Source organism: Petaurus breviceps, unplaced genomic scaffold (assembly GCF_028583685.1).
Source record: "Petaurus breviceps papuanus isolate PSGF00001 unplaced genomic scaffold, PetGlider_PUasm1.0 175, whole genome shotgun sequence".
Lineage (NCBI taxonomy): Eukaryota > Metazoa > Chordata > Mammalia > Diprotodontia > Petauridae > Petaurus > Petaurus breviceps.
In genome coordinates this window covers 9,046,215-9,063,851 of record NW_027185764.1, presented here as the reverse complement: position 1 = coordinate 9,063,851, position 17,637 = coordinate 9,046,215, and the positions used below count along the sequence as shown (strand labels likewise).

The 17,637-nt window shown below is 39.2% G+C and overlaps 1 protein-coding gene across 1 annotated transcript in view; it reads right to left on the bottom strand.

Moving 5' to 3' along the window:
• FBXL18 (F-box and leucine rich repeat protein 18) overlaps positions 1-17,637 on the bottom strand; it is an 83,556-nt gene that overhangs the window by 42,540 nt on the left and 23,379 nt on the right. Inside the window, exons 2-4 of the mRNA XM_069084747.1 lie at positions 17,166-17,375; positions 14,663-16,209; positions 1,891-2,109 (exon numbers count right to left, since the gene is read on the bottom strand). Of these exons, the coding sequence (XP_068940848.1) occupies positions 1,891-2,109; positions 14,663-16,209; positions 17,166-17,375 (1,976 nt within the window). The remainder of the gene's footprint in view (positions 1-1,890; positions 2,110-14,662; positions 16,210-17,165; positions 17,376-17,637) is intronic.

Below are 17,637 nucleotides of genomic sequence, written 5' to 3'. Positions count from 1 at the left end.
AGTCAACAAGTATTCATTAAGCACCTATTACATCAAGCACTGTTATAGGATGAGACAAGAATGAAATCATTCCTGATCCCATGGAGCTTATATCTATTGTTGTGTCAATGGCTTTGACAGATTAAAATTCCATAGCAAATGGTCATAGTTTGTGTTGATGTTTACTCCTTAATGCAATTCCCATATTTTTTAAGTCAAAAGTTTATCAAGTTAAAATAGAGCCATTTTAATCACAGATTTCTTCTTTTCATCTTTCTTGTAATTTAGTCCTGATTTTGCTCTTTGCTCTAAAGTTGATAGTTTAATTAGAGACAGATGAGTCAGAAATGATTCCCCAAAATGGTCATTAGTTTTCTCTATCTTTTAAAACAGTCAATTTCACTTTTTGTGATGTCATTAAGTGTCACCATGTGCAGTGTCTTCTGACGATCTTCTTGAAATATTCATGGTAGTCAGGTGTGAGGCTTTAGGTAGTCTACAATATTTGGCTACTTTTATTTCTTGATCCTGAGATATATTTTCCAACACATTTTTCCATGTTCTCTGTAATACCTATCTCCATACTTATATTTAGATCATATGTATTTATATTCAGATTAAATTTGGTAAGTCTTATTAAGTGTTACACAGAATTTCTCTACCTCATCCTCTGCAACAAATATTGACACATAAGCTGCAATAATCTTCAAAGTGGTCTTTTCATTTATGCTCATCATGGGCATGACAAGGCAAGATGACCATTAAATTATTTTTCTTGTTGTTTTTGAACATAGGATAAAACCAACCTTGCAAATTCCTTCATTTGCCTCTGGTCTGTGAGTCGTCATTCCATTTTACAACTTCTTTCTTCTGGTTTCATTTACAGTGAGAATGTCAGTATTGATATAATCCAGTTTCCCCAAATGTATGTTCAATCATTTATCAATGGACAAGGATCTTTCATTTAGATTACAGATAGACAGATTAATGTTCATAAATGACCCAAGAACTATGTAATTCTTAGCAATTTTTGCCTCCTTTTCAACCACTCTGACACTGTCACTCTAGAAATATAAGGGGATCAAGCAGAACTGAGGGTCATTTTGTATTTTTCTTTGTTTCATGGGCTGCCATGGCAAAATAACTCATCATCTAATGGTGCCAGTCTTAGTGATAAGTCTCTCCATATTTAGTCAGATACAGTCTTACACCAGGACTACAATCAAAGCATTCTCAGCATGCTAGAGCCACGAGAGCGTGCATTCTACTGACATACCCTTCGTGAAGCCCAGGTCATCCTGCCACCATGAAGCATCACAGTAATATTTGTTTGTAGAGCACATTAGAAACTATAAATTTAAAGCTAAGAAGCAGGTACAACGAGAGGTCATAAAAACTATAAAAAAACAGACAAAAGAACTTAAGAAGTACGGCAGTAGGGGCAAATAGTGTTATGTACCTTGATAACTCCTAAAGGTAACAGACAATAGTATAATTTTCCTAATAATGACACTAAGTAGTTAAGAGAGGGCTAAATCATGTTTGGTCTATCTGTTTTGAAACACAGGGAAATATGTAATTTGAAAAAGATTTTAATTAAAAAAGCGATTTTTTTTTTGTTTAAAATTTGACACTTATAGGAATAAATGTCAGTTATCTAGAAAATGCCTTTACAAGGAACATTACATTCACCAACAATGTCAGATAAATGAAGTGTAAGTGAAGTGATACCAAGAACAAGCTCTCTGTATTAAATCACCATGTGAACATTTTTATCAAAGTATAATTGATATATGCTGGTCAAAAACCTTGAGCAAGTCAATCGATACTCTTTACAGACATATTCACTCCAAAAGCTCACACCATGGTTCCACATGCAGAAACATCTTCGCTAGCACTTGACACTCTCACCTTCGAACAATGGACTGCTGAAGATTCTTGCAGGCGGTGAGGGACTCTCCTGTAAACATGTGGCACATGATGAGCCCAAGGCAGCTGCCCATGAACGACATCACAGCATCTGACTGCAGAGTTCCGCTTCGGGAGATGATACAGAGGCGCTGAAGGGAAGAGCAATGACTCAGGGCCTGGAAGAACTGAGCATTCGCACTGAAGTAGGGCTGCTCCAGTCTGAAAGAAAAGAAGATGAGAGAGAATGAGTCCAAAACATGCGTAAACAGAGAGATCCAGTAAATTCAGGCACATAGGCTGACAGACTGTTAGCACTTTAAAGGGCTGCTGGAGATTAAAATTCATCCAGCCACTCATTGTACTGATGACAACACCAAGTCTCAGAGAGTCGAGGGACTTGCCCCTGATCCCTTAACAGCAAGAGCTGGAGGCAGAACCCAGATCTTCTTGCTCCCGGATGCAATGCTCTTTTTGCTACACTGCACTGTTTAAGATAATGCAGAACTACGCAATAACGGATTCTAAGACCGAGCATGTCAAGATATAAAATAGATACAATAATGTCTATAATACTTACCTCACAAAATTGTCTTCAGAGGACCATCTCTTTAAAAGAAGATAATCTATTTAAAGAGATTTGCAAAACTTAAAGCACGATCAGCTATTGATTAGTATGTTTTGTTGGTTGGTTTTTTTTGTTGTTTTTGCTTTTCTGGAGAGGGGAAGGTAGGGCAGTTGGGGTTAAGTGACTTGCCCAAGGTCACACAGCTAGTTTTGTGTTAAGTGTCTAAGACCAGATCTGAATTCAGCTCCTCCTGACTCCAGGGCCGGTGTTCTATTCACTGCACCACCTAGCCATCCCATGGTGATTATTGAGAAGCAAATAATAATAATAGTCACAATTTAATACATTTTAGAAGGTAGATGGATTAATAAAATGTATAGCTGTGAACAAGACTTCATCATCCAAAGCTATTTCTAAATAGCTTTGGGCCACCAATATGATGGGCAAGTTTGAATTCAGTACTATTAATTCAGGCTTTTTATGAAAAAGGAAACAGTTGAAAAACAAGCCAAGGAAAAGAACAAATGTCCTCTCCCTCCCTTGTTCCACTGAAGCACAAATTTAAAAATGTTCTTTACCTATCCCACAGTACTTTTGACAAGAGTACATTGGCTGTGTATGGTGATAAATTGAGTTCTTCATTTCAAATATTCAAAGTTCTCTAGCGTCTATGGGTCTTTAAAGTTCCAAACTCACTGTGGGAAGAAAATCATGTCAAACTTATGAAAATTCATGGTCCATTAGTACATAATCAACTGTTCCTATCCCCAGAACCTGCAGGAGCATATCTATCCAACTTATACCACCTACCATAAGTAATGTAGTTTCTGAACACAAAGGGTTGTGTATTATGAACAGAGGCCCAGCTAGAGTCACCTCTATCTGAGACCTTCCATTATGATATAGCACCAGTCTTAGTTCATGAAAGACCAATAAACTAAGTTACAGTTTGATAAATAAGATCCAATGGGAATTTTAGGCTGCCCATTTCTTGCTTCACACTAAGAATGTCAAAAAACAAACACAGAACTATGCTGATGAGGTATCCTGTGGGGACAGCTATAAAGGGAAAGAAAGTTTCTTCCTAAAGGAATTTGTACAAAAGGCCTAACACCCAAACTGGTCTCAAGCATCCTTGCAAAACACCCAGGGTAATTTCCCCAGGGAGGAATAGAGGGAATATAATAAAAAAAACAGCGTTGCTTTTTAATCTACAGACTTGAGGGAGAACAAAAATGTTTCAAAAATACCTACACACATGTTCAAAGTTCAACCACAGCAAATGTAAAAGGGACATTAAAACAATTCTTTGGGCTTCAAAACAAAAGAATAGAGCTAGGAAAACTTGGTTTCAAATTTCCATCTAGTCATTAATACATTGGGAAAATGCCAATAAGTCACTTTACTCTGTGACTTAGTGAAGATGGAAGGACTTTAAAATTCAGGTCAATTTCAATTAAAAACAGGCACTGATTAATTATTACATGGGCACATAAGTTGAAAGTAGGACCTGCCCCATACCTTAACAATATCATTAATTATATCAAACAAGGGAAAAACTAAAAAACATTGAGGTGCAGAAGCTTAAATTAGATCTTATATATTATCTTAAATTAGATCTTATATATGTCATAAGGGACTAAAATTAGTTGCCACCTGGTAAATTTCGACTGCAATTTCTAAAAATCACAACAGTCACTCCTACCAAAGCAACATATTTGGAAAAGACATCAGCTGAAGTAATGTAGCAATTGTCCAAGCTTCACTGAAGGAATGGAAAATAACAAGAAGGTTCTACAACTTCCCAATTCCGCTGGTGTCAAATTTTTGCACTTTTTTTCATAAAATTGTCTATAGACTACAACCTTGCCCTCTAATTTTTATTTAACAAATTTCTTGTATAACCTTTATTCCATCTTTCCACATGCCCTGCAGCCTACTATGTGCTTCTTGAGAGCAAAGATTGTGCTACCCCTCTATTTGTATTCTTAGCATTTTATTAGCACAATGCTTTTTCATCCATTCACTGATAGTTCAACCAAACATTAAAGCTAGAAAGGACCTCTGAGATCATCTAATCCAGGAGTCAGCAAATTACTGCCTGTGCTTACACACCACTCCACCCTGCCAGGCTTAGAATCGTTTTTACATTTTTAAATAAAACTTTGCCATGGATTTGGCCCTTGGCACCAGTGATCTAATCCAAGCTTCTCATTTTACAGATGAGGAAGCTGAGGAAAGTTAAGGAACTTGATGAAGGTCTTAGTGCTAATTTATTGAGAAGCAGGGAAAGGAAGACAGATGGGCCATGTACCTCTTTAAAAAATCTAAAATGATTTCATCAAGTCTGAACTTGTGGAAAGAATACATCTAAATGAACTACCAACTCAAATGCAAGTAAACTATCCAACTCAGGCAGGGTGCGCAGAGTAAATATTTTTCCTATCCACCCCCCTCTACATGCCTGAATTTCAAGAAATCAGTTCAGCTCTAAAAGATGTATTTACTATGTCAGATGCAGTTGCTATGTCAGTTCTCCTTAACTGTTTTTGTTACAAGCGAGGATTCTGTTTTGTGTTCAGAGGAAGGAGCAAGGAGAAAGGGAGAAGGAATATATAGGAAAATGATTATACTATAAAAAACAAATAGCATCAATAAACGAGAAATTTAGACATCACTTAATCCTGTCCTTAAAAAAAGAAACTTAAAATGCTGCTATTGAGTAATAGGAAACAGATTCTCAAAGGTAAGCTTCCATTTTCATAAGAGAAAGGAAAAAAAGACCAATTTGGAAACACACACACACACACACACACACACACACACGGCTGTTTAAAGCCTGAAGCAAGGGAGGCAATAAATCTGTTGCAAAACCCATATTCTTCTCAAGCTGGGCAAACAAATTGCTTTTCCCTTCCCACAGTAACGTCGCTGCTGGCATCTGACACACAGGCACAAGAGCAGCCCTTGTTCAAGGCTATGAGGTAACCAACAAATGCGATTTGTTTTGTATGCAAAGCAATAACTCAATACGGCAGGTGAACGCATCTTATAAGCTAGAAAATGGGAGAAGGAAGCGTGGAGGGGAGTACCGCAGTGAGGACTTTGGACACTAGGTGGCACTATGGTTTCACGTTGGCATTTCTAAGCCTATAGAAACATTTTGAAATCTCACAGTTTAAACTTCTATGTCTACACATAAACACATATATTAAACTGCTAAGAAGCCAGCTCCTTGGCACTTGGATCTTTCCCATTCACCTGTTTAAAAATCTTCCTGCCAACTTGATAACAAGAACTGTACTGTGTCTACTGGGGTATAATTAGCAGGAATTCCTTTTTGAAAGAAGCTATTTATTTTCTGCCACCTCTGTCCGAAATGGTCCTGAACAGAGAGAGCACCATTCTTGAATGCCCTAACTTGACAGAATGACTGGCTATCAAATTAACACCTTCTACTATACTTCACTGATTAACATTCATCAGCAAGCACCATTGGGAGATGAGAAAAACAGACAAGAAGCTATATATACAATACTACAAAACAAAAGTGATTTTTTTCTTTTGGTCACAATAACAACAGCTAACTGACAAACAATCCGCAGAATGGAACACAACTGATCCAATGTAGTTGTCAAACCTGGACCAACCACATTTGATTTTACCAACTGTTCAGTTAGCAGCTGCTGTGATACGGTGGGAAGGGAAGAAATGATCATCCTAAATTAGTTTGGCTGTACATGGAGCCTTAATGTCTCTATGATCTGTTCTATCACATGATTTCTTTCTTCCCTTCAACTTAGAGGTCCCTTTTGAATCCTAAGGAAAAAGTACCCAGTTTCTGAACTCACATGACTTTGTGGGGAAACTTATTGTGGCAAGTCACAAGCTCTAAAATATAGTATGATCATTTAACTTATATTGTCCACATGGTACAGAAGAATGAACACTGGATTACAAATTGGGAGAATTAAACTCTAAAGCTAGTTTTGCCCATAACTAAGCATCTGACTTAGTTTCATTTCTCTGGAACTTCCTCTGTAAAATGATGGGGATGGGGCTAGACAATATTTTAATTCAAATCAAAATTTGTTTTTCATAAACCCTAAATGCTACAGAAGCAAGATCACTGCACTGAGCCCTGAGCTCTACTTCTCCCCTACACCTACAAACCTCTTTGGCTGTCACCTCACCTATGAAACAGGAATGACGCTTTATCAGCTAGAACACAACAGTTCTAAAGGTCCCTTCTAGCTCTATGAAATTAAAATTTTAATTAAAAATCAAATTGTCACTAAAATACATCCAAATTCTCTAGATACCTAAAAGTATCATTTCCAAAGAAACCAACTCAAGTTCTGGGATAAGAAATGTGTCCCTCTTTACATTTTCACTGGTTTCTTAGATATGGACAATTCATATTAACTTTATTCTACCCTGCTAAGAATCTCAATTTATGCCTTCTGAAGAAAGGAGCAACCATTTTATTTTTCGGTCCTTAGTAGTAGTATTTCTAGAAGAGATGAGTACATTTCGCTTCCAAGCGAGATACCATGTCAGAAGACAAACCTGTGGACTAAAACTGAGAACTGAAATGATTTGTTCCTGAGACACGGATCCCACTATAAATCTCATCGGCACTGTAACACTCCCCAAACTTTCAACTGCAGCTAAGTGGAGAAAGGGGCAAATGCATTAGTTCTGGGGCAAAAGGAAAGGACTAAATGATTTTGTGGAACCAAAACCAATAACTTCTTAAGTAGTGCTGACTGCATCTGAATGAATGTTTGTTCACCTAAGAACCTTCTCTTTACCACTTAAAAATGCAAAAGAAATCTCCACCCTAAACTCACCAGCTGGGACCAAGAGACCCAGGAGGCAACAGGGTAGAGTCAGTTTAATCTCCAAGCATCTGAAAACCATTTTCCTTTTTAATACTATTTCTTCCTATCAGTTTTAGCACAAGGGTGGGGAGTTACCACCTGTTCCTTTCATCCCAGTCTGCCTTGGCTCCTCTTAAAACTATCACAGCAGAAGGCAGAAATTCAGGAGAGGATTCTAAATTGGCTACATTTTAGGAACTGGCATTTATTATATGCAGGCCCTAATTTACAGAGTTATGTGCCAAAAAGTTCATTTATAAAAAGTCACTTGGAACTCAGAACACAATTTCCCATAAAAACAATATAAACGGGCCAGCCTACAACTTATTTAATACATACTATTGTGAAACTATACCCACTGACTGACCCTAACCACCATTTTATAACACTGTTTATGTGGGCAAACATATTCCTATTCCCAGAAACACACATGCACACGTCCAGGCAACAGGAACAGGGTTTTGTTCCCCACTGCCTTCTCCTTCAACACAGTAGTCTTCTATATCTTCCATGACAGTGATGGGCAAAGTAGGGGGTGTCCAGCATATGTGGTGACTTCCGTGGTAGCTAGCACTTCATATGTCCATGGGTTGTTTGTAAATCAGACAAACCACAATAAGTCAACCTTGAAAGATGTGACTCTAAGGTAAACAAACTATAAGCTGCACGTGAAAATTCCTCCTCATTTTAGCCAGCCCTAGTATACATCCGTACATACATACGTACATACATATGTGCATATATCCATACATACATACGTGCATACATGCAAAGCTCCTCACCTCCACCTCACAGAATCTCTTCCTTCAAAACAGCTCAAGCACCATCCTGCTGTCTTTGCTGATTTTCCCAAGTGCTGAGACCCTCCCTCCCAAATTACCTTACAGTTAACTACTCTGTATTTATTCTCTATGTGTACCTGTTGTCTCCCCCTTTAGAGTGGAAGTTCATTCTCTGTACTTCTACCCTCAGTGCTTAGTGTTTAATTCTAGGTGTCTGATAAATGCTTTTAATGAGCAGTTTATACTGACCACTGAACATACCTCACAAGGTTGTTAAGGATTAAATGAGATAAAATATATAAAGCACTTTGCAAACCTTAATATTAACAGAGCTTTATTAAAAAGATGCTGTTTCCCCTAATAAGAGCTAATACTGAAAAAGTATAAGATTTACAGCCCAGGGGCAGGTGGGCGGCACAGTGGAGAAAGCACCAGTCCTGGAGTCTGGAGGTCCTGAGTTCAAATCCAGTCTATTATAGTCACTACCTTTATGACCCTGGGCAAGTCACTTAAGCCAAATTGCCTCCAAAAAAATGAAATAAAGATTTACAGCCCAGTGAAGAAGGTACTGCAAGTATTTTTATCCCCATTTTACAGATAAGAAGCTTGTCGGAGTCACATGACCAGTAAGTGTCCAAGGCAGGGCAAATTACTTGCAATTTAAAGGTTCACAGAACTATGAAAGGAAAGAAAAACATATCAGAAACTTTTTTCAGGCCATTGTTTGAAGGAGAGAGAATTGTGGTATAGGATATACTTTAAGTGTAAAAGCCATGAAGGGGAAACTGAGAGATGATGCAACCATCTTATGGAAAAGATGACAAAAACAAAGCTAAAGAAAAGGGAGACAAAAGAAAGATGAAGAAAAGAGTTGGGGAAGCCTACAATCAGAGGTGGCAATTAAGAACAGGTGTTGCAATTCTAACGCACAGGTTCAACAGAAGGAAGTAGTAGTTAAAATCTCCTAGGGCCTAGGCTAACATGATAGCTGCCAAGGTTTCCCAAGAGAAATGACCATTTCTAAAAGGGATAACAAAGAGAGATTTGACTATATGGAAAAACAGAAACTGCAACAGAACAAAGGGGCGAAGTTTAAATCCCTGAAAGCCAAGAAAGAAGAAAGTCATTTTCCTTCGACTTTAGTACTTTGTACTGCTTGGAGGCACAGCCAGGACCCTAGACCACCAAAGTAAGCAAAATCAAGGTAAAATCCCAAATTTGGGGAAAACATCAGCTTAAAATTAAAGACCAAAAATGTTAGAGGAGCTGAGCAGAGGCAAACACATAAATATAATGTTGGCAGAACTGTCTGTCAGAGTTGTTCAACCATTCAAGAAAGTAACTGAGAATTACTCAAAGAATGTGACTAAAATGTCCGTATCCCATGACCCAGAGATCCCACTGGTCATCTACTCAAGGATGTCAAGGACAAAAGGAAAGGTCCCACACATGCTGACATCTTTGTAGCAACACTTATTGTGCTAGTAAACAACTGGAAACAAAGTAGATTCCACTCAACTAAAGGAATAGCTAAACAAATTGGGGCACAGGAATAGAATGGGATACTATCGCACTGTAATTAACAATAATGATGAGTGTACAGAGAAACATGGGAAGAGCTACATGAACGGATGAAAAATCAAGTAAGCAGAACAAGGAAAACAATATATACAACAACAGAAACAGAAAGAACAATAATAAAACGATCGCTGTGAAATTACAATGGCCAAGGTTAGCTTCCAAGAAAAAAATGAGAATGGACCACCCTTCCCTTTTTGCAGAGATGGGAGTACTCTGGGTATAGAATTCTGATGTCTCCATAGAGTTTGCAGAACCATTATTCCCCTTTTATTCTTTGTTGGAAAAGGTTCTCTGGAGGGGGGAGGCAGGAAGCTTCTATTGGGAAACAGAAGTGTAATAAAGCTAAAAATGTCAATAATAATTTGAAATCATAAAATTAAAAATACCAACAAGAAATGATTACTCTTTTTAGCACAAAAACAAATTCCTCTGAAAAGGGTTAGGACGGTATCCATTACCAAATGATTCACAAGTCAGATTTTACTCACACAGTAACTAGTAGTAACAATAACAAAAGCACTTTTCTCCAACAAAACTCTGAGGTCAATAGCATTATTATCCCCATTTTACAGATGAGGAAACTGTATAGAGGCTGTAACCCTGTAATGACTAAGGTCATATAGTAAGTTGCAGGCAGGAGGCAAAAAACCTACCTGTCTCGATTCCAATACATCATGTTACATCTTTGATGAGAAATGATAAAGAAGAAGAAAAACAACTATTCTTCTTTGCTCCTAGGCTGACAATCACCCAGTTTTCGGTAAATTTTTTTTTAAAGCAATCGGGGTTAAGTAACTTGCTCAAGGTTACACGGCCAGTTATTTCTGGGTGTGGTGCTGAGTATCTGAGCCTGGATTCGATCCTCAGGTCATCCTGACACTGGAGCCGGTGCTCTTACTCGCTGTGCTACCTGGCCACCCCAAGTTTTTGTTAATTTTTAAAGTGTGGGCTTCAACTTAGGTTCAACAGAGAGGTGCAATCTAAAAGGAGCCAAATATTTTTCACTGTTTCACATTCCCTAGGCCTTGATTTTCTAATCTATAAAATGAGGATAGCAGCTAGGTGGCGAAGTGAATAGAGCACCAGCCCTGGAGCCAAGAGGACCTGAGTTCAAATCTGGCCTCAGACACTTAACACTTACTAGCCATGTGACCTTGGGCAAGTCACTTAACTCCAAATGCCCTCCAAAAAATGCATTCCCCCCACCAAAAGGCAAAAAAATAAAAAATAAAATGAGGATAATACTGTAGTACTTACCTTGGAGTTATTGTAGGGCAGACAAATGAAACAATATATTTAAAGCACTTTGCAAATGTTGAAGTGCTACAGAAATAATAGCTAGTATATTACTGCATCTGTAAAACTGGGGCAGTGTGGAGTGGCATAGAACAGAGAGGACTCGGGGCAGCCAGGTAGCACAGCAAGTAAGAGCACCAGCTCCAGTGTCGGGATGACCTGGATCAAATCCGGGCTCAGATACTCAGCACCACACCCAGAAATAACTGTCCATGTAACCTTGAGCAAGTTACTTAACCCCAATTGCTTAAAAAAAAAAAAAGAGGACTCAAAGTTGGCAGAGACCTATATTCAAATCCTGCTTCTCACATACTAGCTGTGTGAACAGGAGTTAAGTCACATCCTCTCTGAGCCTCAGTTTCCTCGCCCACAAAATGAAGATGATAACACATACTGCATTTACCTCAAAGTACTATGGTCAGGGTGGCTAGGTGGCGAAGTGAATAGAGCACTGGCCCCAGAGTCAGGATGACCTGGGATCGAATCCGGGCTGAGATACTTACCACCACACCCAGAAATAACTGGCCGTGTAACCTTGAGCAAGTTACTTAACCCCAACTGCTTTAAAAAAAAAAATGTTTTCATTGGTAAAGATGAATAGATTTTATCTTCTATGCATTAAGAAAAAATAAATGCTTTTCAGAGGGCTGTAAAATAACATTTGAAAAAACTGACAGACCAACCAACAAGTCTTCTAGGCTAAATTAAACTGGTATCTCAACCCAACTCTACTAAAAAGTACTCACCCTCATCAAATAAAGGAAACTCCCAGTTTCAGAACACATGGCAGACAAAGAAGGCATAGACAAGAAACTATGTCTTTGGGGTCCCAAGATCTTTTAACACTTCAGTTAGTCCTAAATGCAAGGGAGGGGTGGGAGAGAAGAGGAGAGAGATACTCCCTCCACTAATGCAAATCATAACCCTGCTACACAAACACACACATACATACACACATACATACATACATACATGCATACATATATATATATATATATAGATATATATATATATACACACACACACACACACACACACACACACACATTCTCATTCTCTGATATTCTCTCTCTCTCTGAAAAGTCTTTGTGCGTTGGCATGCCTGAAAAGTTTCATCACTGAGTTGCCATCCCTTTGGTATGATAAGCTTTTTCAAACATAGCTGGGCTCATCCTCATGTGACAGCTTATACAATCTAATGATAGGCCTGTATTCAAAGTCATTCCAGCTAAGTCCTGCTAAAGCCTGAACTTCTCTGGCCAGGCCTTGAGGAACCCAGGGGCACCCCCATGGCATGATAAGGTATCAAAGTTAGCTCTGCAGTTCAGAGGTTCATAGAATCATAGCTACTGAGATGGAAAAAAAAATATGTGACAGTTATTTAACCCAACCCCTTCATTTTAAAGATAAAGAAAACTAAAGCTAAAGGGGTTAACTGACTTGCCCCCAGTAAAATAGTGTAACAAAGCTGAGCTTCAAATTCACATCCTCTGACATGAAATTCAGGGCTCTTTCCATTACACCATGTTGTTTTAAGTACACGCACATGGACAGGCATGCACAAACATAAACATGCATACACAGTGCCTAAAGATGAATTTTTAGAAAAGAATCCCATCTGTACTATCTAGAAAATAGCAAAAGAACAGCATTTCATCACTATTCCGGTAAATCCCTTTTTAAAACCTTTGACTCATTTTAGTTACTCTTCAGCAAAACTGGGGCCTTTGTTGTTTCTTTAAGCAAATCTATGTCTGAAAAGCACTCATAAATATTTTCATAAGTCAATGTTTTCAGCAAAAAAAATTTTTTTAATGATCCATGAAACAACACTCCAAATAAGAACAGATCTGGAGCTCCACATTTTTGGATACACAAAACTACATTTCTGTCCTCTTTTATGCAAAAATAAAGCCAAAAATTTACATAAATTTAACTTTCTGATTGGAAAATGTTAAATCAGTAAGAGAGAAGGCAGAGCTACAGTTCTCAAAGCAATGGTGACATGGATGCAAGAGATACTGGTATAAATAACTTCTAAATTCAAAGTACTACATATGCTCAGGGGGTGAGCTACCGTTGCTGAGAAACAAAGCAGAGGAGAAAAGATGTGTTGGTTCAACACAGCAGTGAAATATACATGATTACAGCAATCTGTTCTGCCATTTGAATGTCTTTTAGTCCTAGGCTTCTCATTCCCCAAGGTTAGTGAGGGTTTAGAAATCCCTGGAAATATTTTGCCCTGTGGGGAATGATGACGCTTACTTACTTGGGCACACTAGTAAAAACAATGACTAGAACCAAATCAAATTTGGTTTGCCTCAATTCTTTAACCACTCCCAACCCCCACCAAAAATGTTGTTCTTCAGAACTTTCACTATGGTGGTAATGGGGGCTTGAGCAATGAGCAGGAAGAGAATTAAAAACAGCCCTTCAGAATTCTACTTCGGGGTGGAGAGTCACGTGAATTTTCAAGATTCCATAATCATAACATCTAAATTCCACTTCACTACATTTGTACTTAAGGCTAGCTAATAACAAGTAAGGTAAACTAGCAAGTTCAGTAGGTAGGACTGCTCACTTATTTAAACCCAGAATCTTAAGGCGGCGAGGTGGCGCAGTGAACAGAGCACCGGCAGGAGGACCTGGGTTCGGATCTGGCCTTAGACACTTAATACAAAAAATAGCCGTGTGACCTTGGGCAAGTCACTTAACCCCAATTGCCCTCCAAAAAGCCACCAAAAAAATTATTTTAGCAATGGAAGAGACAATAAATCATCTTGTCCAATTCTTTCATTTAATAGATGAGCAAAACTAGACCCACAAAGGAAAAGTGACTCATCCAGCATCACACAGTGGCAGACCTGTGCTAAGAATCTGACCTCTAATACAGTGCTCATTCAGCCTTCTCAACTTCCAGAAAGTATTTTAACATTATTATTTATAATCAGTGAGTATAACTTTATAATCCATAATCAATGAAAAAACTGTGCTTAAATTTCTACAGTTATGTTAGAATTCTTCAAATACAAAGGATGAAAGTATCACAGATTTAGAAGTGGATCAGTTAAGATTTTCACATAAATAGAACACCCTGACTCAGGCCTACAGGATCACAGGTTTAGAGCTAGAAAGACCTCAGAGGCCAATGAGTCTAACCCCCTCATTTTATAGACAAGGAAACTAGGGTAGAGAGAAATTAAGTGACTTTCCCAGTCACACAGAAAGTAAATGTCTGAGGCAGGATTTGTACCCAGGTTCTTATGACTTAAAGTTCAATGCTCTATCCACTACAAGATTCCTGTCAAAGGTGCTACTCAAACCAACTAATGGAAATCCATCAAAACAGAAAAACTCTGGAACCTCACTATACCATTTGCTACAAAGCTGACTTCAACATGAAACACATCCATTGCAGAGGCCATTCATGAGTGCTTGGTTACTGAGGGAGCTAAAGGATCATACTGTAAAGTAGCTCCATCGCATACTACCACTAGGAATCCAGTATAGACACGACTCTAATTCATGAACTGGACTAACAGGTCTTCCCTTCTGAGGTATTAGTCTCTGTGTTCAGTACAAATCATAAGGTATCTAAAACTTCATTCAAAGAATGAAGACATTCATTGAAAATGAATGGAAAAAGATCACAAGTCCTTCCTCACCTGAGATCTTTTAGCTGCTTGCAGTGCTTTAGCATATCAGAGAGGGCAGACATGTAGACCACTTTCCCCATCATGCCCAGATTGGCTAATGAAAGCGTCTGCAGTTGCTGGCACTGCAACCCAATGCTAATGAGCCCAGAGCCTGTAAGAATGCTGGGCAGCTGGGCCAGTGTCAAATTCCGTAAAAATGCCAGCTGGCCGATGGCGGCCACCTCAGCATCCCCAACGTTCTGTGCACGGCTGCAGGGGGGTAGTGAGTTTCGAATGGCAGGCTCATTCCGGGGCATGGCAGAAGAAAAATTGGACCCAATTAACTCCAGGGTTTCCAAAAATGGCACATTCTCCAGAAGAGTCCAGAAAACAGAGGATGGCTTCTGAGTCACTGACTCAGAAGACACAGTCCTGGGATATGTCTGCACTCCAATTCGGACTTTCTTTCCAAATCCCCGGGGCACTGCATTAGTCACCACCTGTGTGGGTGCCTTATCTGCCTTTGGTGCAGAGTCCGCAATGGAGCAAACAGGAAGGGATAAAGAACGTAGGTGCTGAAGCTGAGCTAAGAGCTGACACAGATGCTTCCCCAAATCTTCAGAGCTGTGATGGTGTGCAGCAGACAGATTTAAGTGTTTCAGATTGCAGCAGGACATAACCAATGTTTCCAGGATGCTGCTATCAATGTCATCCTCTGCTTTACGAAATAATGAGTCTGGAGACAGACAATGAATGCAGCCACTGAGATTCAAGCTGGCTAAGCTTTTGAGGTCTTTTCCCCCATTAATTACTCTCTGAATCAGGTGTCCTCCAGACAAGGTACAGCGGCTGAAACTGAAGTAAAACGGGTTGTTGAACTTCATATTCTGAAGGAGCGAGGAGCCATTGAGCCAGGATTTGGGAAGCTGCAATGCATCCAAGGAGACGTTGCGAGCCATGGAGTCCAGGAGGTTTTTAGTGGCTCCACTCTCTGCAAAGCTGCCTGGAACCGAAATAAGAAAAGCATGAAGGTTTTCAGGGGTTCGATCACTGAGCACGGCCAGATACAGCCTTACTACCTCCTGATTAATGTAGCCAGGGGCCAACCTAGCATAAAACACACGAAGATTCTGGTAGTGAGGGACGTTGCTCTGGCCCACCATTAGCTGGCCTGAAAGAATCGCTCCTTCCCGGGTGCGGTCTAGGATTTCAAAATAAAGCAGCAGTTTTTCAAGACTGGTACAGCAAGGTACCACCCCATATGATGGTGTATATAGGGTCTGTTTCAGCTCTAACACCCGGCTGAGTGTGGCTTTACATTCACTGCTCAACTGGCCGGCATCAAAGCCCGGGTTGACATCGATGGCCAGAGAACGCAGATGCTGGAGGGCTGACAGCATCTTAGAGAGTCGGATAGAAGTGAGATGGCAGCCCGACAAGTTGACTTTCACAAGGTTCCTACAGCGCGTCACGTGCTCAATGGTGGTTCCAGACAGCCAGTAGCAGCCGGCCATGTTCAGCTGGTGAATCTCTTTCCCAATCTCCCTCACCAGTTGTTTCACTTTATCTTCGCTGGCCTGCATTAAAGAAGGAAGAGGAGGGAAAGAGATTTAGATTTGCAAAGAACTGAAGCCCAATTAATTATTTTATCCTTCCTCAAATCCCTATAAACGCCCTTTTAAAAAAATTAGTATCACAGAATTTTAGAACAGAAAGGATCTCCTTTCTCCAGGTAAGTTCCTGAAAGCCTTACTGTTTCCTTCCCTCTTTATGAAGATTTCACATTAACTCACAAATTATTGTATTCTTCTAAATAGTCATAAGCAACTGCAAATTCTGGATTATATGGTGATATCAAACATACATATGTATTCTTAATAAATATAAATTTATAACATTATACTTTGAATTATCATGGGGTTTATTAGCTCTTACGCAAGGCATTCCAATTTCCCTATAAGAGAAGTCCATTTACTTCTTTCATACCAGGGTAGCAGCATTAATGATATGCAAGGAAATTCAATCAATTCCTAGAAAAATGAACCTTCCTATGAAGCAGTAATAATCCAAGGGGATAATGTGGGGCAATTACCATATAATTTTCCTATTACCCTGCTATAAAAAGAGTATGTTAAGAACAGAAAAGTACTTGGATTGATTTACTTCACAAAAGCAAAGGACAACAAATGGACAGCCTAATTACTCCATTCATATCCAAGGTACATTAAAAGAATCAGAAAAAGCCCTCCAATATGTTGCATAAATACTCAACAACAGATAGATATAGATATATAATACTCAGACAAGAATCACAGAGAACTGAGGAGGTGTGATCTGTGCCAGAGGAGCCTTGGATAATAAAATCTCTAAACTGGGCCCTATTTCTTTTTTCTCTTAAGCAGTCTTTTTCTAAAAGTACAGAAAACAGCTAGTATAGTCAATCAACACCTACTTAAGTGTCATTTCCTCAGTCTAAATCTTATTTGGGGTGAAGTTGGGGCAGTAAATGAAATTATTACCACTCATTTCTTACCTGGTAATCCCTATGAAGCAGCACTGTATGAGTGAGACTTTTGTCAAGACAAAGAGTTGCCAACTTCCTGCAGGTTCTCCTAACATTCAAAATCAAGTCTGTGCTGGGGATATAACTTAGGATGTGCAAAAGGATCTCATCAGAAAACTCCATTAGGTTTATGCTATTCATTAGGTCAATGGTGTTTGGTTCATCTTCATTCGGCATCTCCTGCAAAGAAATAAGAATTTTTTTTAAAAAGTAAAAGCAAGGGCGGGGACAAGATGGCAGAGTAAAAGCAGGAACTTGCTTGAGTTCCCATACCAACCACCTCCAATACTGGTAAAAAAAAAAAAATGACTCTAAACAAATTTCACAGCTACAGAACCCACAAAGTGACAGAGAGAAAAAAATCTCCTGCTGAAGGCGGCCTGGCAGGCCAACAGGAAGGGGCTATCACACCAGACTGGGAGCCAAGCACAGTCCCACATGA